The 24,076-nt window shown below is 49.8% G+C and overlaps 2 protein-coding genes and 1 pseudogene across 3 annotated transcripts in view; 1 reads left to right on the forward strand and 2 right to left on the reverse strand.

Annotated features, from left to right (window-relative positions):
- PTPDC1 (protein tyrosine phosphatase domain containing 1) overlaps positions 1-5,383 on the reverse strand; it is a 75,931-nt gene extending 70,548 nt beyond the window's left edge. Inside the window, exon 1 of the mRNA XM_080670114.1 lies at positions 5,207-5,383. The gene's annotated coding sequence lies outside the window, so the exon portion shown is untranslated. The remainder of the gene's footprint in view (positions 1-5,206) is intronic.
- Positions 5,384-8,538: 3,155 nt separating this feature from the next.
- LOC308248291 (mortality factor 4-like protein 1) lies at positions 8,539-9,493 on the forward strand (annotated as a pseudogene). The gene has a single exon. The product of its transcript is annotated as a mortality factor 4-like protein 1 (transcript).
- An 8,006-nt stretch (positions 9,494-17,499) lies between these two features.
- On the reverse strand, positions 17,500-20,988 carry LOC308248292 (NUT family member 2G-like; the record flags this gene model as incomplete). Its single annotated transcript, XM_080668283.1, has 6 exons — positions 17,500-17,592; positions 18,120-18,236; positions 18,733-18,977; positions 19,434-19,573; positions 20,039-20,167; positions 20,519-20,988. 6 exons carry the CDS (start codon positions 20,986-20,988, stop codon positions 17,500-17,502), a joined length of 1,194 nt encoding a protein of 397 aa, XP_080524409.1.
- Positions 20,989-24,076: the final 3,088 nt, after the last annotated feature.

The raw sequence follows: 24,076 nt of genomic DNA on the forward strand, positions 1-24,076 counted from the left end.
GCTGTTCTATCCGGTTCTCTTGCTCTCCCCTCCGCTCCTTTACTTTGAATTTATATTAGTTCACACAAACACTCCATCCATGCTTTTGTTCCGGCCCTCCGGTCCAGTTTAAGAACCCATTGTGGCCCTCGAGTCAAAAAGTTTGCCCACCCCTGGTCTAGGTGATCACCTTGCTGTAGAAACTGTCACTCGAAAGGTTGTGAATTAAAATCATAAGGTTTACCACCAAAAGGACAAATGTTAGATGCCCTTGACCGGAATCGAACCTGGGACCCCCCAGTCCGCAGGCCGACGCTCTTCCACTGAGCCAAACCGGTTTTGGCGAAAGTACTGACATTTTTATGGGACAAACAAAAACTACATCTGTTGGATCAATTATAAACAGTATTTCAGACCTGGGAAATCTTTAACTGCGCTAATTTATTTTCCTTAAGTTCCCCATTTTCTGATACACAACCTACTTGCACAATCTTAATTGAGACTTGAATTTAAGAGAATTTTCTAACCAATATTTTGTTACAAATGACACTCAGTGAGAAACACACTTCCTCATCATATTAACAGAGACTATATAGTTTTATTGTTCAAGCATTTATCACAATCAGTAATTACCTTGTTTTGTTTGCTTATTGCCTTTTTCCTTCATAATTTCCGTATGACCAGAGTCCCTACCTTCTTCACTGGTATCTCCCCTACATCTAACATAGGTACCTGGCACTAACAAGTATTCATATTTACTGAATTAACAAATTGATGATTTTGGCCATAGCAAAATATGATAAAAAGCTAGGCAATATGCCCTTAGATTTCTCAAAAATATTTCTTAAAGCTGGATTGTTATTTTTATGGATTTTTAAAAAATGCTTCACACATAGATCCTGAAAAAAGTTGCATCTTTTTGGAAATGAAAATAACCTCAAATATCACAGCAGAGATGGAACCCACAAAATTATTCTAAAGAGAGTGAAGGTGAAAGAAAACTAATGGTAGAAAACAAACTGTGCTTCTTACCTCTACCAAGGTTTTATACATCTTAGATAAAACCTTGGAGGCACCATAAATATGAGCAAAATGAGAATCAGAGGGGAAGTCATTGGCCCAAGGTCAAGAAAGTGCTGAAATTGGAATTAGAATATCACGTCTTTCATATATATATATCCTACATAATAAAAGGATAATATGCAAATTAACCATCACTCCATCACAAAGATGGAAGCGCCCATAGCCACAAGGTGGCGGCGCCCAGTCCTCTCAGCCCCGCCGGAGTCCCCCAGTCCCAGGGGGCAGCTGCTGAGAGTGGGCAGCATGAGCGGCCTGGCAGAATGCTTGTTTAGTCGCCACGGTGACGAGACAAGCATTCCGTGCCCAGCCAAGGATGGGCCTCTGGGCCACGGAGAGCCTCTGGGCAGCGGGCGGGGAGCAGCCAGGCCCAGCAGAGAGCTACTGGTGCAAGGATTCGTGCGCAGGGCTACTAGTATACATATATACATATAAATATATAACTTTATATATATATAATTTTCTTTTCAGAGAGAGGAAGGGAGGAGAGAGAGATAGAAACATCAATGATGAGAGAGAATCATTGATTGGATGCCTACTGCGCGCCCCACACTGGGGATCAAGCCCAGAACCTGGGCATGTGCCCTGACCGGGAATTGGACTGTGACCGCCTGGTTCATAGGTCGATGCTCAACTACTAAGCCATGCAAGCTGGGCTATCACGTCTTCCTTAAACCAAAGCCCATTTTATCTCTTTTATTCCATGTTGTCTCTACAGGAACCAGAAAAAATAAATAACTTTTTCCAGTGACACACTTAACTAAGTTCATTAAATGATACAGTTACTGTTTGCAAAGAAATGTTTACATTATTCAATTTTTATAATCTTTACAACTAGAAATATATAAGCAAATTAAGTAATTAAATTAAATACATCCTTTGGTGAGGTTGAAGTGATATGGGAAAGAACAGAAAAAGTCACTAGAAAAGAAACAATCCAATGTACACATTCTCAAACCCACTATACCATTTATTTTAGAGCTAAAGATCTTCAGACTTTGAGGCATTTTGAGTTTGGAAAAAGGAAGATAACAGTGGATAGAGCGTCAGCCTGCAGACTGAAGGGTCCCAGGTTCAATTCAGGTCAAGGGCATTACCTTGGTGAGGGCACATCCCCAGTAGGGGGTGTGCAGGAGGCAGCTGATCGATGTTTCTCTCTCATCGATATTTCTAACTCTCTATCCCTTTCCCTTCCTCTATGTAAAAAAATCAATAAAATATATTTTTTTAAAAAAGGAAGATATGCCTTTAACAGAATTGTGATCTAAGATTAATCTTCAGGGTAACTGTCAGGTTTCCAATTGGAATTTATAGTTCAAGCCCATCTCTCAGAAGAATTTCCTAAATTTTGTGAACCTGAACCTGTGATTAACAACAGGAAGATGGTTAATTAATTGGACAACACAACAGAACATGAAAATAATTCTGTTAGAGTACCAACATTTATGGGTGGATTGTCATTTTTAAACTTTTTCATGGTGTTTTACAGTTTGTTTAATATTAACTTTAAAGTTAATGCCTTGACCTGACTTTTTAGGAAGGTCAGAATAGGGTTGAAGGAAACTCTACAAAAGTAAAAGGCAAAGCAAATGGTTAGCACTTTCTCAAACTGAGAGTTGTTCAGCAGTGCAACGTGCTATCTCATCATAAACCTTGGCTTCTCCCAACAAAGGATTTCCTCCTGAAGCTTGTCAGTCGCCTGTCTGGAGGAGGAGTTGGAATCTCTGCTCAGGAAGGGACATTTTGAGTTCCTCTCTGACATAAATAAAAATATATTGTTTTTAAAAAATGTTCCCTGGATCACCAAATGGAATCACCTAGCAAAGTGGTTAAAATGCAGATCCCCAGGCCCGGTTCCAGACATTCATTCCACATTTCTGAAGCGGGGTTGGGAATTTGCATCTGTTAAAAGTCACAAGATGGAATTCTTTTTTTAATACTCACCCGAGAATATATTTTCCATTGATTTTTAGAGAGAGGGAGAGATAGAAATAAATATCAATTGGTTGCCACCCACACGAGCCCCAACCAGAGCTGGGGATCAAACCTGCAACCAATGTATGTGCTCTTGGCTGGAATCTAACCTGGGAACCTTCAGACCTCAGGCCGACACTCTATCCACTGAGCCAAACCCGCTAGGGCCACAAGGTGGAATTCTGGTGCACAAGGAGGTGGGGACACGCCTGGACTGGAGGCTTAGACAGAATGAGTAGGTGGGTTTGGAGCCAAGCTGACTGGGTTTAAATCTCAGTTCTTCCATTAACAGTTCTGACTGCGGCAAGTCACCCAAACCCTCTGAGCCTCCGTTTCTCATACAGAAAGTGGGATGAGGCTTACCTTGTTGTGAAGACCAAGTAAACTACGTGTGTAGTACGTGTGTGAATGCTAGTTTGCTTTACCCCTTAATGTACTAGGTGTACCAGTTAATAATGCGGATTTTTTTCAATAGATGGAGTTACACATATGCGATTTGATATGTATGCTATTTTGTTGTATTGACAGCAAGCTTCAAAACTTCATGTCAAATTTTCAGAAGGTGTTAACATCATACATATTTTTACGCTTAAAAAATGTCAAATGTTGTGCCAAAAAAAGAGGATTTGCAGGAAGTTTTAATTCATTACTTTATTTTGAAGAAAAGTGCTGCTGAATACTTCGGGAAGCTTATGGTGAACATGCTCCATCTCAAGATACTTGTAAACGCTGGTTTAAATGCTTTAAAAGTGATGATTTCAATGTGAAAGACAAAGAACGTCCAGGTCAACCGAAAAAGTTTGAAAACCAACAATTACAAGCATTATTGGATGAAGATGAGTGTCAAACTCAAAAACAACTTGCAGAAAGATTAAACGTTGTTCAGCAAATAATTTCCGATCGTTTACAAGCAATGGGAAAGATTTTAAAGGAAGGAAAATGGGTGCCACATCAACTGAATGAAAGACAAATGGAAAACCTCAAAGTCATCAATAAAACGTTGCTTCAACGGCACGAAAGAAAGTCTTTTTTGCATCGAATTGTGACTGGCGATGAAAAGCGGATTTATTTTGAGAATCCCAAATGCAGAAAATCATGGGTTGATCCAGGTCAACCAACAACATTGACTGCAAGGCCAAATCGCTTCAGAAAGAAGACAATGCTCTGCGTTTGGTGGGATCCGGAAGGTGTGGTGTATTATGCGCTTCTAAAACCAGGTGAAACGGTTAATACTGATTGCTACCGACGACAAATAATCAATTTGAACCACGCTTTGATAATGAAACGACCAGAATGTGCCAGAAGACACGGCAAAGTAATTTTTGCTTCATGATAACGCACCATCACACACTTCAAAATCAGTTAAAGACATGTTAGAAGATCTTGCCTTGGAAGTATTAACCCACCTGCCCACCCGCCATATTCACCAGACCTTGCTCCTACACTTGTTCTGATCGATGACACACGCACGTTCTGAGCAGCATTTCAAAACGTAGGAAGAAGTGGAAAATTGGGTCTCTGAACGGTTTGCCTCAAAACAAGAAAAGTTCTATTGGGACGGTATCTGCAAATTACCTGAACGATAATGCGATGGACATTACTTTGAATAAAGCACTTTTGATGTTTCTCTTGAAATTATTGTGTTTTCTTTGATTACAAAATCTGCCATTAACCGGTACACCTAGTATAGACAACTATTCAGGAACGCCTGCATCTCTTCCCCGAAAGCAGTGTTTCGCACCTTTTTCTCATTATCCTCGTCCCCCAGAGCCTTTCTAGACATTTTCTCTCCTAACCCCCCTGCCTCAGGACATTAAAACGCACAGTGACTGTACATCTGCTTATGTTGTGCAGCCTTTGGGAGGGCGCGAGGCACTGAACTGTCGAAGTCCTCTTTGCCCCCAAGAAGATAAGCTGGGAATGCTGTGCTAGAGAGGGGACTTGGTCCGGTGACACCACACAGAGGGCAGAGTTGCGTACATCAGTCACAGAGGTCTCCGTTGGCTCCCCAGCGCGTAATGACTTACTAGTTGCCAACATCAGAAAGCCAGGAGCTTCCACGCGAAAACCGACAGTCAGCTTCTCGACACCAGGTCGGTCAGGGCGGCGCAGGCCGGCAGCCCCGAACCTGCAGCCCGGGACCCCCCTCCCCGCACCAACAGCCCAGGCTCACCGCGTAGGAGCCGGACGTCAGGACGCCCGGGAGCCGCCGGTGCCGTTGTCCCTGCGGAGGTCGGCCTCCTCCCCGGCTCCGCCGCCTCGGCCCCCGCCCGGCGGGGCTCTCCCAGGCGGCGTTCGAGCCCTCCGCAGCGGGTCCCGGCCGGGCCCGGCAGGACGGGCAGCACCACCCCACCTCACGGCCTCACCCACCCGCCACACAACCGCCGGGCGCGCGGACACTCCCCCGGGCTTGTAGCCCCAGCCGAGGAGCCCCGCCTCCACCACCCAGTCCGCCCAATCGCCGCCGCGCTCCGCCGCACGTGACGCGTGCCAACCAATGGCAGCCCGTATCTGCCGTGACGCAGCCGGAGGCGCTGGGCGCTCTCCGCGGGTGGTGGGGGGGCGGTGCACGGCGCGGCCCCAGGGCGTCGGGAGCGCGAAGGGCTGGGGGCGCGGGCCTGGAAGACTTGGGTGCCTCGCGGAGGAGGGCGAGGGCGTGAGGGACAGGCGGCCCGGCGCAGGACGGAGTGGGTGGGGGCCGCGGGCGGGCGTGGGAAGCCCAGGTCCGGCTCTGCCTCCAGCTGTGCTCTGAGACCAGCCTGGAAGGTCTGGGGAGGAGGAAGGGAAGAATCCAGTGTGTGGGCCGCCTCCCCCTTCTTACCCCCCCAGACTCGGAGCTACTCCAGTTTCCCACCTTTGTACTGCTAATGCCATCCTGGCGGACACTGGCCACCAACTTCCAGCCATCCCAGAATGTTCCCAAGGACTCTACTGGGGATGGAAATGCTGGGATGAGAGCGTGGCCCAGCAGGCACCCAGATCTGCTATGCCACAGATGGGCTGCTGGGGTTCATGGACGTGTAACAGAAACCCCCAGAATTTTGTTATTCTAAACCCATAAGGTTTTAAAGACTCTATCATGGAAGAAAGTGTTAGGTAGGTACCCCAGGGATCCAGACTCTCCTGCTTTTTCATCTTTACATATTGGCTTCCACCTCAAATTTACCTCGTGGCCCAAAATTATTGTTGGAGCTCCAGCCATCACATTTTTATTTTCCAAAGGGCCTGTAGAAGCCTTGCCCATCAACTTCTACCCACACCTTATAGGTGTGAGCCTAACCACATGGCCTCCCCCAGCTGGGAGATGTAGTCTAAGCACATTTCTGCCCTCAATAAATCCCCTTCCAAAAAAAGGGAAGAATGCATTTGAATAAGACAACTACCATAGCAGGCCCTACTACATCCCATTGTTTTTTAACCTTTGCAGGAGCGGGGAGGATGTCCTGTATCACACAGCTCAGTAGAAATAAGTCCTTCCCCTGGTTGTGCTCAACAACTTACTAGGAAAAACATAGTCTATGACTCATTGTGCTAAATGCTTTACATATATGTTCCTATTTAATTAATTCTTCAAGGCAGGCATTCATAGCCCCATGATGCAGATGAACACTAGACAGAATAATGGTAACGAACTAGAATGCAGAGGAGCTTTTAGATAGACCAAACAATCTGATGGGACTTGCTGCACAGTATTGCAAGCACATGGGCCTAAAGAATATAATTTTGTGCAAAACAAAGGGCACTATACTCTGTCTAACGCTGACAAGAATCAACAAACAAGATGAGGATAAGACCACTGCCCTGTAGCTCAGGAAGCAGGCCTCACATGTTATACTAAAGTAAAAATATTGTCATGTCAAAATACCAATATGGTGGTGTAAAAACAAACATTTTTGGTAAACAGTCTAAAAGAATTGAAAAGTTTGAACTTCATATTTCCCAGCACAGGCTATGGGTTAATAAACAATGAAACTCACTTTATGCATTCAATAAGCTTTAATGCCCATTGTATACTTGCTGCTCCATCAAGCCTCAAGCATTAGTGAGGTAAGTTAGACATTGCCCTGCCTTTAGGGAGAAAGAAAGTTCACAGACAATTTGAACATATGGTAACTATAGGTGGTATGGGAGCATGTGAGAAGGGCATCCAACCTGGAGGGGAAGCAAGGGAGGAAGAAAGTTGTCAGAAAAGACTTTTTAAAGAGATGATAACTGAACAGGGTCTTGAAATTTGAACTGGAGGGGACCAAGCGAAGTGTAGGGAATGATAGTACAAAAGTAAGTAAATGGCATAGAGGGTGGCACATGCAACTGCTGGGCGGGTATAAAGAGAGAGGAGGTAGGAGAGGATTCAGTTATGTGGTGCCTTGTTATGACGGGCCATTTATGCCAAGCCAAAGAGTTTGCATCCTTTGGCCACTGGTATGCATTCCTTCCTTGCTTTGGGAGGAGTTATTTTACCTTGTGTGCAGTCTTGGTGGCAGTCTTAATTTAAACACCCTCTGCTACCCCAGCGGATGGATGGGCAGTTGACTCAAGCTAAGCCAATTGAAACATCACCAAGTGTGAGAGGGAAAGTAGTTAAGGAGAATATGGAAACATCTTCATTAGAGAGAAAGTGTTGGGGCTTTCTTTGGGTCGTGAAAAGACGAGGAGATTGGATGGAAAGCCAAACCCAGGGTAGAGATGATGTGTGATGCTTTCCTATAGCCTGGATTCTTGGTACTTCATTTTCACATCTCATAACTGGATGTAAATACTGTGTTTTATTGCCCAGCTGGCATGGCTCAGTGGTTGAGCATTGACCTAAGAACCAGGAGATCACGGTTCGATTCCTGGGCTCGGTCCCCAGTGTGGGGCATACAGGAGGCAGGGGATTGAGGATTCTCTCTCATCATTGATGTTTCTATCTCTCTCCCCGTCTCCTTCCCCCCCCCCTCTCTCTCTCTCTCTTTATATATATATATATATATATATATATATATATATGTGTGTGTGTGTGTGTGTGTGTGTGTGTGTGTGTGTGTGTGTGTATATATATATATGTATGTATATGTATAATTTTTTTAAAATATATTTTATTGATTTTTTACAGAGAGGAAGGAAGAGGGATAGAGAGTTAGAAACATCGATGAGAGAGAAACATCGATCAGCTGCCTCTTGCACACCTCCTACTGGGGATGTGCCCGCAACCAAGTTACGTGCCCTTGACCGGAATCGAACCTGGGACCTTTCAGTCCGCAGGCTGACGCTCTATCCACTGAGCCAAACCGGTTTTGGCTGTATAACTTTTTTTTAAAGATGAAGAACCCAGGAAGTGTTTGGGCGCCCGCAAATCGTACCCGGGATGTAGAGCTGGTGCTGCCCTCGGCATCTGATGCGCAACTGGGTGGGGTGGCGAGTTGGGGGCGGTAGTCTGGGTGGTGGGAGAAGGAGGAGGAGGAGGAGGAGGAGGAGGAGGAGGAGGAGGAGGAGGCGGCGGCGGCCGTGGCCGAATCCCTATAAATGGCGCGGAAGCAGGACCCGAAGCCTAAATTCCAGGAGGGTGAGCGAGTACTGTGCTATCATGGGCCTCTTCTTTATGAAGCCAAGTGTGTAAAGGTTGCCATAAAAGACAAACAAGTGAAATAATATACATTACAGTGGTTGGAATAAAAATTGGGATGAATGGGTCCCAGAGAGCAGAGTACTCAAATACGTGGACACCAATCTGCAGATACAGGGAGAACTTCAAAAAGCCAATCGGGAGCAGTATGCAGAGGGGAAGATGAGAGGGGCGGTCCCAGGGAAGACCTCGGGACTGCAGCAGAAGAGCGTGGAAGTGAAAACAAAAAAGAACAAACAGAAAACACCTGGGAATGGAGGCGGTGGCAGCACCAGCGAGACCCCTCAGCCTCCTCCCAAGAAGAGAGCGCGAGTGGATCCGATTGTGGAAAACGAGGAAACATTCATGAACAGAGCTGAAGTCAACGTAAAGATTCCTGAAGAGCTAAAACCCATAGCTTGTTGATGACTGGGAATTAATTACCTGCCAGAAACAGCTCTTTTATCTTCCTGCCAAGAAGAATGTGGATTCCATCCTGGAGGATTATGCAAATTATAAGAAATCTCGTGGAAACACGGATAATAAGGAGTAAGTGGTGGCTGGGATCAAGGAGTACTTCAATGTCATGCTGGGCACTCCGCTGCTCTACAAGTTTGAGAGGCCGCAGTAGGCAGAAATCCTTGCGGACCACCCTGACGCACCCATGCCCCAGGTGTAGGAGCGCCGCAACTACTGAGACTATTTGTACGCATTGGCGCGATGCTGGTTTATACACCTCTGGACGAGAAGAGCCTTGCTTTGTTACTGAATTATCTGCACGATTTCCTCAGGTACCTGGCAAAAAACTCCGTGACTTTGTTCAGTGCCAGCGACAATGAAGTGGCCCCTCTCCAGTACCACCCGAAAGCCATGTGAAGCGCGCGCTTCCCTTGCATTCGGATCTCTGCAACACTTTTCTATTCTTAGTCCTCTTGTACAAATGCTGTACTTTGAAAATGTTAGTGTATAACAGAATCGATGTTTGTTTTCTGTTGGATTTTAAACAGAGAAAATAAAAGGGCCTCCTGCTCCTTTTTTCTTTTTCTTTTTTCTTTTTCATTTTAAAATTGCTACCAGTGTATCGATGGACAACAGAGAGACATACTATAGAGTATTCTATGCCTAGTAGACTAAGCTGCTTTTAATGCTGGTGGTTCTCCTCCTTTGACACTACGCACTTTTATAATATGTGTTGATGCTCTATGACAAAACGCTGACTCCTAGTGCCAAAGGTTCACTTCCGTGTATATAACCGACCCCATTCATCCGTTTGTACTCCTTTTTTTTTTTTTTTTTTTTTTACAGGTGCTGACAGTAAAGCTTCTCCTTTGCAAGTCGTCCATATGGTTCCTTGGGCCTTTATCTTTGTTCAGATTGCTGAAGATGGTGGCTTGTTTATGGTTTTTGTATTTGTGTCTAATGCATGTTTTAACATGATAGATGCAACTCATTGTGTAGCTGCAGTTTTCTGGAATAGCCAATCTTTTAGGAATTGTTTTTCAGATCTTTAATAAATTTTTTCTTTAAATTAAAAAAAAAATGATGAACCCAAAGAGGCCCACACCAAGAAAGCTGATAAATAAAATGGCAAAAGTTAAAGACAAAGAACATGAAAAGCAGCAAGAGAAAAACAATTTGTTATGTAAAAGGGAGCTCCCTCCCTAAGACTGTTAGCTGATTTCCCAAAAGAAACTTTGCAGGTCAGAAGGCATTGGCACCAAACATTCAAAGTGATGAAAAGTAAGAACCTTCAACCAAGGTTACTACACTCAGTAAGGTTACCGTTTATAACCAAATGAAAGCTAAAGAGTATACCAGCCAAGAAAATCTGAAAGTTACAACAAATGTTAAAGGGACTTCTTTAAGAAGAAGAAGGAAAATAAAAAATATGAATAAGAAAGTATCGCAAAGAAAATATTCTCATTGACAAAGGAAAACACATAATAAAAGCAGTGGGTTGACCAATATTAAAGTTTGTACAAATGTTAAAATGTAAGAGTAGGAAGATCATATGTAAATACAGCAGTAAATTAAGGGACACACACACACACACACACACAGACACACCACATAAACATGGAGAGGATGAATAAAAAATGATAGTGATTTTAGAATGTGTTCAAATTTAAGTGACCATAGGCTGCTATAAACATAGCTTGATATATTTGAAGCACATGATAACCACAAACCAGAAATATACAAGAGATATATAAGAAATAAAAAGGAATTGAAGCACAACACTACAGAAAGTCAACAACATTCAACAGAAGAGAGAAAGAGGATAACAAAGGAATAAGAGCACTACAAGAACAATAAGAAAACAACTAATAAAATGGCAATAACTATATACCTATCATTAATTACTTTAAATTTAAATGGATTACATGATACAATCAAAAGACAAATGGATAAAGAAGTGGTACATATATGCAATGGAATATTGCTTGGCCATAAAATAGTGAAATCTTACTATTTGCAACAACATGAATGGGCCTATAGCATATTATGCTAAGTGAAATAATTCAGACAGAGAAAGACAAATGCCATATGATTTAACTTATATGTGGAATATAAAAAACAAAATAAACGAACAAACAAAACAAAAATAAATTTATGGATATAGAGAACAAACAAATAGTTGCCAGGTGGGAGGGGGATTTTGGAGGTAGGTGAAAAAGGTGAATGGATTAAGAAGTACAAATTGACATTTAAAAATCAGTCATGGTGATATATAGTGCAGCTCAGGGGATATAGTCAATAATCTATACTAATAAACGCATACTATGCTAATTAGACCAGACGTCCTTCTGGACGAAGCCAGGGCTGCAAGGGAAGCCCGGGTCCCGGGTGCCAGAGGGAAGCCAGTGCCAGCAGCCTGGGGAAGGAAAGCCTACTCTTGCATGAATTTCATGCATCAGGCCTCTAGTATCGTAATAAGTAAATATGGTGTCAGGTGAATGCAAGACTTCCCAGGAGAATCACTTTGTAAGTTATATAAATGTCTAACCTCTATGCCATGAAAAGTAATATAATATTGAATGTCAACTGTAATCGCATATTTAAAAATTGAATTTTTAAAAAAGAACAAAATAAATAAATAATGTTGTCTAAACCACCTAGTCTATGGTATTTTGTATAGCAGCCTGAGCAGATGAAGACATAGAGAATACATAAGTTGTACATATCTTTGGGGTTGTAAGAGTAGAGACAAGAGAAGATGAGGAGATGCAACATTGAAAAGATAATACTATGTCCTTGAGTTGATGAAGAATGTATATTATCAATTAATGAATCAAAAGTGATCACAAGGAGGATAGAGAATTTTTTAACCTGAACCTAGTTGAACCTCTTGAAATGGTAGAACGCAAAAGAAAAAAGACAATCTTAAAATCACTTAGCAAGGAAGATGATCACCTACAAAGAAAGCATTATTAAAATGATGGCATAATTTTCAATAGCAACTACATAAAGTATATTAGATGAAAGAACTTTCAAAGCCCTTGAATGAAAAAATTTTGCATCTACAATTGACTATCCTGTAACATTATAATTTTAGAAAGTCCAACAATACATATTATGTTTTTTTATATACACACAATGCAAAATTATAATTAATTAAAAAATTAAATGAGATCTAATATATAAATTTTATTACCCTGAACTCAGCATGTTGAAAGAAGTCCAAGGTAAAATGATACATACAATATGATACTATATATAACCCCCCTAATTATCATCTATACTAATAAAAGGGTAGTATGCTAATTAGACTGGATATCTTCCAGATGACCTTCCGGACGTCCTTCCGGACAAAGCCACGGTGGCAGGGCTGAGGCAGAGGCAGTTAGGGGTGATCAGGCTGGCAGTGGAAAGCAGTTAGGGGGATCAGGCCTCAGAGGAGAGCAGTTAGGGGGATCAGGCTGGCAGGAGAGATCAGTTAGGGCGATCAGGCCGGCAGGCAGGCGAGCGGTTAGGAGCCAGCAGTCCTGGATTTTGAGAGGGATGTCCGACAGCCAGTTTAGTGGGATCAGGCCTAAACCGGCAGTCAGACATCCCCCAAGAGGTCCTGGATTGGAGACGGTGCAGGCTGGGCTAAGGGAACCCCCTCCCGTGCACGAATTTTGTGCACTGAGCCTCTAGTTATATATAATTTTGGTTACACATAGCTATAATAAAACTATAAACTCTTTTATAAGATTGACATACACACTGCCAAGTTGGAATTTTCTCAAAATTAAAAATATAATTAGCATGTGATTCCACAACCCTCTCTTCCAAACAATTCAAAGAAGGATCTCAAAGAAATATTTGCTCACTCACATTCATTGCTCCTTTTTTTTTTTCTCACAATAGCCAAAGAACCCAAGTCCATTAACAGATGAACAGATAAAGAAAATGTGGTCTGTACATACCATGAGCCTTGAAAACAAGGAAACCGCATCACGTGTTCCCAGGTGAATGAACCTTTGGGACAGTATGCTAAGTGAAATAAGCAAGTCACAAAAGAACACATACTGTGTGATTCCACTCACATGAAGTATCTAAAGTAGTCAAAGTCACAGAAACAGAAGGTAGAAAAGTGGTTGTGCAGATCTAAGGGAGGAGGTAATATGACAATATTATTGACTATATTCCCTAAGTAGGGAGAATTAGGGTCCAATGTGTACAGAGATCCAATGTTGAAAGATGGCAATTTTCTAGAGATCTGTTGCACAGCAATGTAAACATAATTAACACTACTGAACTGTACACTTAAAAATGGTAAAGATGGATTAAAAAGGAAGAATCATAGGAATACCTTTCCACAATACATGATTGTCAATAGATTTTTAGATATGACACCAAAAACAAAGGCAACAAAAGAACAAAATAAATAAATTCGGCTTCCTCAAAAGTAAAGACTTTTTTTTCTTCAAAAGACACTATCAAGAAAGTAAAGGACAACCCACAACATGGGAGAATTTTGTGGAAACCTTATCTCTGGAAAGACACTTTTTTTTTAACCTAGAATATGTAATGAACTCTTACAGCTCAATAATAAAAGGCAAACCAAATAATGTTGGCAAATGGTGAGGACACATTGCTCCAAAGAAGATGTACACATGGCCAGAAGCATACGAAAAGATGCTCAACATCAGGGAAATGCAATCTCCATCCGCAATGAGATGCCACTCCTGGGCCATGAGGGTGGTGACAAGACCTGTGACAAGTGTCCCCTGCGATTTTGTAGGAGGGTGTGAGGGCCCTGACATAAGTCCATTTTTGCCCAAGTTCTTTGTGGAGGCAGCTCCTATGTCACTGGGATTTCCCCAGGATGCCAGGGCTTCCTCAAGGGGATTTATTCCTTGTGGAGGAGGAGGAAGTCTCTGGAGCCACACCTGCGTAGTGCCTCCCAGGCTGTGCCAGTTCCTGGTGTGTGACCTGCCCTCAGTCCCCTGACCTCCCCAACCCCACTTTCCTCACAGAAAAATGGGGGAAAGGAATGAACTCCCAGGCTCTCTGTGTGGCCTCCCTAACCTCCCCAATCCCGGGAGCTACAAGGAAGTGGAGCAGCAGGGAGTGCTGAGCACACAGGGACACAGGGAGCCCCTTCTCCGTGTGAGCATCGTGATTTCCCTGGAGGAGTGAAGGGAGGGCATTGCCCTTTCCACAGGTTCCACTTCAGTCACTAGGAGCCCGTCCTGCTTCCTGCCTGATGCACTGCCCTCCAGGATGTCGTGTCAAGTGTATTTTCCTGTGACAAAGAAGGTTGGCTGCAGGGAAATATGAAACACTTCTTCCCTTTTCTTCCCATTGCACCCAGCTTAGTATTTCACAGACACTAATGTGCAAATCTCTCCAGGATTCCACTTAGCCGTGGACTTGGCCTCGCCCACGATTGAAGCAGCGATGGGCCTCCAGTCAGCCCCACTGTACAGGCTCCAGGGAGATTTCGGGGTTCCCAGGGCTCCGAGGTGGGGGCAGCCCAGGCTCTGCCTCCCCCTGGGAACTGTTCATCCAAACAATGACTCAAAGGCAGAAACAGAGTGAGGACAGGCGCAGAGACACCCAGGGCCAGGTGTGAACCTGATGATGGTGACAAGGCACACAGGGGTGGAGCAAGTGTGTTCCCTTCAAATCCAACTCAGTGTTCCTGACAACCCTGGGGAAGCGGGCGGGGGGCGGGGGAGGCAGTTTAACCTGTTTCACCACCAAGACTCTGAAAGCAGAGAAGTCTCAGGACTAATTCACACCAGTGAACGAGGGTCCAGGCTCTGTCCCTCAGCCACACATTTGCATCCAGGGCCAGCCACCCCAGGCAGGAACACATCGGGTGTACATGGGGAGGATGCTGACCCAGGAGGGCTGGCAGCTTCTGAACCAGCCCCACGACACACAGAGAGTCCAGCACAACCGCCGAGCCCCTTTCTCTGTGTTGAGGCCCAGCTGGACAGGAAGGGGGCAGCGGCAGGGGAAAGACGGGCCCAGGTGAGAAGTCTCCTTCACAAAGTGCCCAGGAGGCTGGGAGAGTGGGTGCTGCCCGCTGCACAGCGGAGAAGGACCTGAGGGCTGACCTGCGATTTTGTGGGAGGGGTGAGGCTCTGACATGAGTCCATTCTCGCCCAAGCTCTCTGTGTGGGGGCAGCAGAGGGCCAGGCCTCCTTTGGAATTGCACAGCTTCAGCCCCTCCCATCGCTGCTGCTGGGCCACGGCCTGGGCCACAGCTCTGCATGCTGGGTGGGCTGGGGCCATGCTCCGGAGCCTCAACCTTCCCACCCAACCTGAGCCCGGGAAGGAATCAGAACTTGAACGTGGGGAAGAGGCATTGGCCGGGGGCAAGGAGGTGAGGGCCAGGGCGTGGCCACGTGGGAGCAGAGCTGGGACAGGCAGTTGTGCAGACAGGGGTCTCCTCCTGGCTCTGCTCCTTCCCTCACTGCTGGCCCATCTCACACTTACATCCGGGGTTCGGGTCCCCACTTTGTCTGTGGGGTCTGTAGCAGTGCCCACAGCAGGTGACTGGGGGCACCTCCCTCAGCCTGGATCTCAGCTCCCACCAGCCCTGGGGCCACACACACCTGGGCCCCTGCCGCCCCTGCTGGTGCTGCTGGTGAAACGGTCCCACAGGTGTGAGTAGGACCTGTTTCCACACGGATGTAAATCTGCGTCAGCATCTATCACACAAGAGTCCAGCCATGGCTGGGAGGGAAGGGACAGCAGTGGTGGGTATCCTTAAAACTCCTTTGTTCCTGAGGCCAGTCCCCCAGCCACAGCAGATGGGTCCTCCTCCCCCAGCTGGACAAGATTGTCCCACACAGAAAACCCGCAAGGGACTTGGTATCCTGCCAACCCACTGTCATTCCCCATGTACCCATCTTTAACAGGCGTGTCTCCATTACTCCCTGTCACCCCCTTGTTCCAACCTTCCCCCCACCCCCCTCCACTATCAATCACCCACTGAGACAGAGGATGCTTCTCCTGCAGGAGGCCCAGAGGGGACAGCCTGCCCCTGAGGCCCAGCCTTTCCCTCTCGGGTGAGGCCTCAGTCTGGCCTTGGGAGCAGAAGTGATAGGAGGGGTCCCTGGGGATTAGAGAGCTGTGTGCTCCCAGGAGCAGTCTGAAGAGGTCCCTGTCAATCCGGAAGGAGGGATTGAGGGTCCCCTGTGGATGCAGAGGGCCCAGGACCTCCCCCATCCTCCCTTCCTCTCAGGTCCCCTCTCCAAGGAGCAGCGTAGACCTGAGTATGGACACAGCGGCCCTGAGAGCATTTTCAAACAAAACCATCTTTATTCATAACTGACCCACAATGCCCCAAAGGTGCTGCTCCTACCCCCACCCCAGGCCCACCCCCACCCTAAAGTTCCTGCCCTCCCTCCTAACCCACCACAGGCCCACCCCTATCCTAAGGGTCCTTCCCTCCATCCTACCCCACCACAGGCCCACCCCCATCCTAATGGTCCTGCCCTCCCGCCTACCCCACCCCAGGCCCACCCTCACCCTAAGGGTCCTGCCCTCCCTGCTACCCCCACCCCAGGCCCACCCTCCCCAAGGGTCCTGCCCTCCCTCCCTGCCTCCCATCCTCCCATGTCAGTGGAACAGCAGGATCAGCCCTGCCATGAGAAGGAGCCCTTGGCTCCTCTGGGGGACAGCCAGGTCCCATCGAGTCTGGGCCCCTCGGGGCGCTGGCAGTGGGGGGCACACCCCTCTGCTCCATACTGGCTGCAGTGCCGCTTCCTCCAACTCCCTGGGTCAGACGGGTCACACTTTCTCTTGTGAGGCTGTGAGGAGGGAACCAGCCCCGGAGCCAGTGCTGGCCTCCCCCAGACCCCCAGGTCGGCCCCTGGGCGGGGGGTCTTCTCAGCATGGGCGGGGCTGCCACCCAGAGCGCGCTTCTGAGACTGGCAAGCTGCAGGTGAAGTACGGCTGAGGCCTCTTCTCTGCAGGGACTGGGAGTGGGCAGCGTCCCGGGGCCCCCGACCTCCAGGGCAGGCCGGGCCGGAGGCTGGGACAGGACTCAGAGAGAGCGCACAGGGCAGCAGGTGGCCGGGAGAGGCCCAGAGGAAGGCCAGGCTGGGGAGATCCTCCTCGTCCTCACGGGGCCTGTCCACTGGCCCGAGCATCTCCCTGACAAGAGAGGCCTCTCTGGGGTCGCAGGCATCCCTGGGTCCCAGGGCAGAGTCAGCAGACCCGTGGCCCTGGGGAGGAGCAGGGGGCATCGAGTCTGGAGTGGTGGGTGCTCCTCACGCCCCAAAGAGACAGCAACAGCCGAGGGCCTGGAGCGGGGGGCGTCTGCTGGGCCGCGCCTTTGATGGTCCTGGAAGCCAGTCTCTGGTGGGCAGGCTTTGTCACTGACCCCCAGCTGGGGGCTGTGGTCACGCCTGCGGGCATCTTGGCTGCTTGCAGACTCAGAAGGACTTGAGTCCCACAGGGGAGCACCATGATTTTGGGGGTGCCTGCACGCCCCGCTCCTTGGAGGCCAGGAGTCGCTTCTCTACCAGCTGGAGGAAGAAGGGGACAGTGACTGGCGCTGCACACTTGTGTGAGAGGAGGAGGAGCGTGAGTGATGGGACAATGGCACTGGGGGGAGGAGGGGGGAGGTGACACCCTGCCTCGAATCCACGACAGTCATGAGGCTCTCCTCCGTCCCCTGTGCCATATTCCCAGCTTTGTGTCCCCTCCCCTTCTGGGGTCTCATCCCCTCCTCCTCTCTGATGTCCTCTCCTTCTTGTCGTCCTGTTCTGCTCCCACCCAGGGCGGGCCCCTTGGCATGCGCTGCCTGCAGGCAGGGGTGGCATGGAAACAGGCTTGTGTGTCCTGGTTCTGGGTTGCTCCCTGCCCTGGTTTACCTGGGTGCTACGTTCTCTGGCTTCCTGAGGTTCCCCCCAACCCCCCAATCTACCTGGAGTTCCTCCCTCCCTGACTCACTAGGGCCTGTCCCTCCTCTAACTCCCCTGGGGTCCCTGGTCCTATGACTCACTTGGGGTCCCTCTCCCATCTCCCTAAGGTCCCACCCTCCCTGGCTCACCTGGGCAGCAGTGAGCCCTTCTTCCTGCTCCAACTCCTCAGCTAGGGCCAGGGGGTCCTGCTGTGCGTCTGGGGAATTCATTTGCTTCAGGAATTGGGGGTGAATGACCTCCTCCACCTGGGACAGAAGGAAGCGGCTGTGAGCCTCTTAGCAGGGAGGAAACTGGGAGTCAGCAGGGCCTGGAGGACACGTGGGAAAGCCAAGACCCACCCCCGTCCTCCTGCACAGGTGGGTGTTTCACTCCATCATGGTCATCAGGTACACACACACACACACACAGAAACACAGGCACACACACACACACAAGGGCACACCCACATGAACACAGATAGCACACACCACACACACATGCACACACAGACACACGTGTGTGCACACACATACAGAAACACATATATACACATACAAGGGCACACCCACATAAACACAGATAGCACACACCACACACACACACACAAAGCGCACACATGCACACACAGACACACACACTCTCACGTGCCAGCTCAGGAGCAAAGAGCAGGGCCCAATCCCATCAGCCTGGGAGAACCCGGGTCTGGGTGCTGCAGCGCCACCCTCTGGGATCTTGTAGGCCCGGAGCTGCGAGCCAGCCCACCTGGGTGACAAAGTCTTCCTGGGAGCACAGCTGGTCCAGGTAGCTCAGGAGACCCTCATCCTGCAGCCACTCCTTTATTTCATCTTCCCATCCTCCAACTGGCGCCCCCATGGGCAGTTCATCCGTGATGTTCATGTGCTCTTGCTCAGCCTCAGGGGGGATCCCATCGTGTGACTCGGTCTCCCAGGGCGGCTGGGGTGTGTGGGCGCACTGGGCGCTGGGTACAGCCTTCCTGGTAGTGGGTGCTGGGTAGAGAGGGAAGAGGAGGGAGCATGAGGGGATAAAGCTCCCACCTCCAGGGCATGCGATGCTGAGGGCAGTGTTGGGGCATTAATACAGGTGCAGCTGGGTCGGGGGCACTGAAGCCTTGTGACTGTGTGAGGGGAGGTCAGAGGGGAGCACCCAAGAGAGTCATGTGTGAGGACGTGTGGAGCCACCGACTCTCCAAGGGGCCCCGCAGCCAGCCCGCTTCTCAGCAGACTTCATGTGGGCCCTTGAGAGGGAGCGGGGAGAGGGGATAAGAAAGTGGATCAGGTCCAGACCCCATGGGGACACAGGGCCACTGAGGCCGGCTCTCAGAGCTGTTTCCCTTGAAAGACCAAAGCCCCCCTGAAGGAGAGGGCCGATGTGGGTGGGACAGTGGCCTGCGATAGGCCCTGTTGCCTTTGGCCTTGGGCTCCTGTGGGAACGTGCTGGTGTACCTGGCTGCCTGCCCACCACTGGGGCTGGGGGCCCCGGAGGATCAGGTCTCGGTGGGGCAGGAGGAGGCTGGGTCTGCGCCCCCTTCTTCAACTGCAACTTCTGAATCTGCATCTGCTCCTCCGCCTCAAACTCCATGAACCTGGGGGTGAGGGGCAAGGCTGTGCTGAGAAGGAGGCCGCTGGGAGACCCACAAAGGCAGCAGCGGATGGAGGGATGGGAGAGCAAGTGCCTTGGGGCTGTCAGGGCCCGGACACTGGGGAGGCAGGAGGCTGGCTGAGCACATTCCTGCACAGCCCCTCTGGCTGGATGGAGTCTGGCCCACTGGGCGGGGCACCTCCTCCCCAACCTGTCCTGAGCCTTCATGTCCCGCCCAGGACGGGTCAGCATCAGAGGAGGGGGAGGTCCCGGGGAGGTGGGACAGGAGCACCCACGCTCTGAAGCTGAGGGAGAGGCTTCCCCAGGAGAGAAGGGCCTCTGGGCTGTGGGGACCTCATGCTGAGTGACACCCTCCTCTCTGATGAGACTTCACAGCTGGACCCTGCCCTGCAGGCAGCCCCCCCCACCGCCCCCCGCCCAGCTGTGGGGACCAAGGACCCTGACTCACTTCTCTGCCATCTCGAAATAGACCCTCCGGTCACAGTTGCTCTTGCGCTGCCATTCCTGCATGGCCTGCCCTATTCCCTCCTCCAGCGTCATGGTGGGCTTCAGGCGGGACAGGGGCCGGAACACTGGCCTGTAATGCCTCAGGGTCAGTCATGGCCGCAGCCTGGCCTCCACCCGCCTGGCCAACCCAGCTCAGTGGGGCCAGTCCCACCCTCATGCGGCAGGACTGAGTGCCAGCAGGTGAGGGAGGAGGCCTCTGTGTGCAAAGACAAGCCTTCCAGCTGCTGCTGTCAGGGCCTCATATTCACACCAGCCCATGAACCAGGACTGGAGGTGACCCCCCCACTCGTACCCATAGCTGGGACCCCACCCTCAGACCTTCCCCCCAGCGTCCCAGGATCAGCCAGCCTGCAGGTCCCTCCCACCTCCTCTGTGATGGGAAAGCTCCAGGCTCGCCCCCTGCCCTGCCCAGTGCACTCACATGAGGAAGCAGCAAAGAGCTTCCGCATCAGGACTCTGGGGAAGGTGCCCCCGGGCCAGGGCCTTGAAGCGCTGCCAACGCCGGAAGTCCTCGTACACACTCTTGGGGTTAGAGGCATCCTCCAGCGAGGCCTTGGACTGGGAGGCGGCCAGGCCAACCTCCCTGGAAGCCCCATGTGGCCGTGTTCCAGGGTCCACTCGGGGGACAATGGGGATCAGCTGGGCAGCTGGCGGTGGAGCTTGAGGAGGAAGGCTGGGACACCAGCCTCCATTGCCGGCCTGGGTGCCCCCAAAAGCCGAGGCGGGCATAATCGTCTCCACTGCAGTGGCTTCCAAGAAGAGGGGTGCAGGACACACAGCACCACCACAGGTGGCACCTAGAGCACTCCCGTAGAGGGGGGCCTGAGTCAGGACAATGGTCTGAATCTGGGAGGGCTGTGGTCGTCCCCCTTCTGACCTGACCTGGTCCATGATGTTGTAAGCCCCAGTCCCAATGGGGCCTTGACCAGCATCTCCTGCCACCAGAGGTGTCCTGGGCCAAGCTGGCAGCACCAGGGGGGCAACCAGGAGGGAATGACGGGGTCCTGAGGGGCGGCAGGTGCTGCTCCCCAGATGGTTGGTGTGCGGGGCCAGTAGAGGGCGGGGGAAAGGGCTGGGCCATGAAAGGAGTCATGGAGGTACCAGGCTTCAGGGTCACATCCGCTCCCAGCGCTGCAGATGCTGTTGAGACAAAGGAAAGGGTGAATGGAGGAGGAGGACCAGCAAACAGCACTGAGGCGCTCTGGGCCCCTTTAGCCACTGGGGAATCAGGGCAGTGAGAATCACCAGGGGAGGGCCGTTTGGATGGGCAAACTGCGGAGGTGGCAAATGTCTTCAGGTCATTGTCATGCTCTGACCTCCAGTTGGGAATTATTCCACTGAAGAGCTTGCTCCCCATTCGCCAAGGCTCCCTGACCACTGTCTGCGAGAAGCAACAGCCCCAGCCAGCGCTGATCCTGAGAGCCTCCCTAAGGATTCCCTGGCATCAACCCTGCCAGCCTCAGAGGCATGGCCCTGGGCCGAAGTCTGCTCTGGGGCAACGACCCCAGGCAGACACACTAGCGGCGGTGACCTTGGAATTTACATCTCTGAGGTAAGTTCTAGGCACCCAAAGGGCCTCTGAGAACAGGCCATGTCTAACATATTTGGGCCCATCTGCTCCTCAGTCTTCTTCTTCCTCAATACAAATCACCCCCTTTCTGTCCTGGGCTTGCACAACAACACAGAAACACTTGAGTAATGTCTCTCCACAAGAAGGCACAGGAACCCTGATCTAACCCTTCAACACACCGCCCAGCATGCACATGTGTGTCAGAACCAACAGTGAACACTTAACATGAGCCAGGACTGGGCTTTCCCATGACCACCTTGTGCCACCCCAACGACATTGCCCACTACTCCCCCCACACACATGGAAGTGGCTTGTCTCCCCTCTGGGAAGAACCCATGTGCCTGCTGCCATCCTTTCTCAACACTCAGGCATGTCCCTCAGCCACCCTGACCCACCTCTGAGGAGCCCTCCCGGCCAGTGCCATCACAGGTTCCCACTGGCTCCCTGCCTTACCCGGTGACAGGTCCTTGGAGGCCCAGTGCTCTCTCCCTCCCCTACTTCAGTCAAACCGAGTTTCCCCAGTGTTACATTTCAATCCCAAGTTTTGAGGGACAGCTCAGTGTTTAAAACATCCCCCCTCCAATCTATAGGCTTACATCCTACTGAAGCCATCCCCGCAGGCTCATTCACTGACCACCGCTGCCTAGTAGCCTCCACAATGAGAAAAGTCAAGTCGAGGATCCAGAGAGTGACCTGCTCCAACAGCTGCTCAGCATCCAGTGGAGGGAAGGTTTGGATTTAAACAGTAGAATATAGGACTCCAGACATTCTGCAGCGGGGGAGGGGCAGAGGACCGGTGGGCTGGGGTTGGGTGGGGACATTCCATGGAGGGCTCTGATAGGTAGGCAAGAACTAGCAGTTCCTTTCAAATTTAAAGTCACAAATTTAAAGACACACTAGCAGTAATGACCTTCCCCAAGGTAAGTTCTAGGCACCTAGTCATTGATGTGCCCTTTATTTCAGTTCTTCATCCATCACCCTAGTTCTGGGTCCCTCAACCTGCTTCCTATCTGGTCTTGGTTTACTTCAACGCAGGCTACACTTTCTGAACAAAATTCAGATCATACGGCCTGAAGAAATAATGGGAACTTATGGCTCACGGATCCCAGTGTTTCAAATTAGGATTGACCCCAGAAGCAGCATGCTCGGTTGCTGTGTGCACATCATTCCTTAGGAAGCAGTCCTGTGGCCCCAAGTTCTGCCCAGTGCTGGGAGCCCTGCAGATGCAGCCGGCCCAGGCTTACAATCCATCCCCTTTGCTCCAGTCCATCAGGGCAAGGCCCTGCAGCCACAGGGCAAGACCAGAAATCACCACTTTTTTGTTTCTCAGAGTATTATGTTGTTCAATGTCTAATCTTTTACCTTTTGTAATATTTTAAAGAAGTAATGCCTTTGCGTAGTTCAGAGTCAAATTGTGCAAATTGGAAAATGCAGTGATGCGTCTTTCTCCTGCCTCTTTCCCCTCTTGCAAATGACCAGAAAGAGGGTCAGATTATTTCAGTTTCTTTGGAAAGTATGACAAACTCAAGTACGTTGATTCTGCTACTATAAATATGTTTTATTGACAACTGAAATTCTGCAATATAATACAAAAATGCAGGGCGGGCAGGGTGACATTGTTCCCATGCTACCTGCCATGTCAACGGAAACTGGCCCAGACAGCCACGTTTTGATCAATGTTTGAACAACAACCTTGCAAAGGAAACATCTGTGCAGCAACATTTATTGAAAAACCTCCACGTACGCAATAAATACAGGAGGAACGGGGTCAGGGGCAAGTGTCTCTTAGAGTGTGTCCCAGGTCTAAAATTCTTGGCCAGAATTGCGCAATGGAACGCCCAGACTTCTAGGAGGAAGGGCTACTCTTCAGAAACCACGGAAATGCAGTCCAAGGGCATGAAGGCACTTGCCCCGAGGGCGCAGCTAAATGCATGGACTGCACGGCTGCAGCTTTAAAATCGCAAGTGTTCACTGTACATGCGCTGGGAGGTCCTGAGGAGGAGGACCTGCAGGAGGCTTCCCAGGGCGCCCCCTCCCTCCACCTCCTTCCTCTGCTGCAGGGACAGCCTGGGCCTCTTCCCAGGGTGCCTCGCACCAAGACGCACGAGCACGCCCACTGGGGGTGGGGCTCTGTCCTGCAACTGCTCCCAGTGTCCATTGCGGCGGTTGGCTCCCATAGGCGCGCATGTACTAACTGCAGGAGAGTCCCCAACTGCCGCCCAGGCTGCTTTTGGGGCCTGGCATGGTGGCCTCCGGAGACCATTAGGTAAACAGCAGGTAAGGGGCACGCGGCCTCTGCACCCCTCAGGTGTCCCCACTCTGCTCTGCTGTTCACCATGTGGGCTATTTGCCCCCCAGGTCTGTGTTCACGCCCCCAAATCGCTCACTTCCGGTGGTGTTTCCCCGGGG

This window comes from Plecotus auritus (genome assembly GCF_963455305.1).
Source record: "Plecotus auritus genome assembly, chromosome: 5".
Classification (NCBI taxonomy): domain Eukaryota; kingdom Metazoa; phylum Chordata; class Mammalia; order Chiroptera; family Vespertilionidae; genus Plecotus; species Plecotus auritus.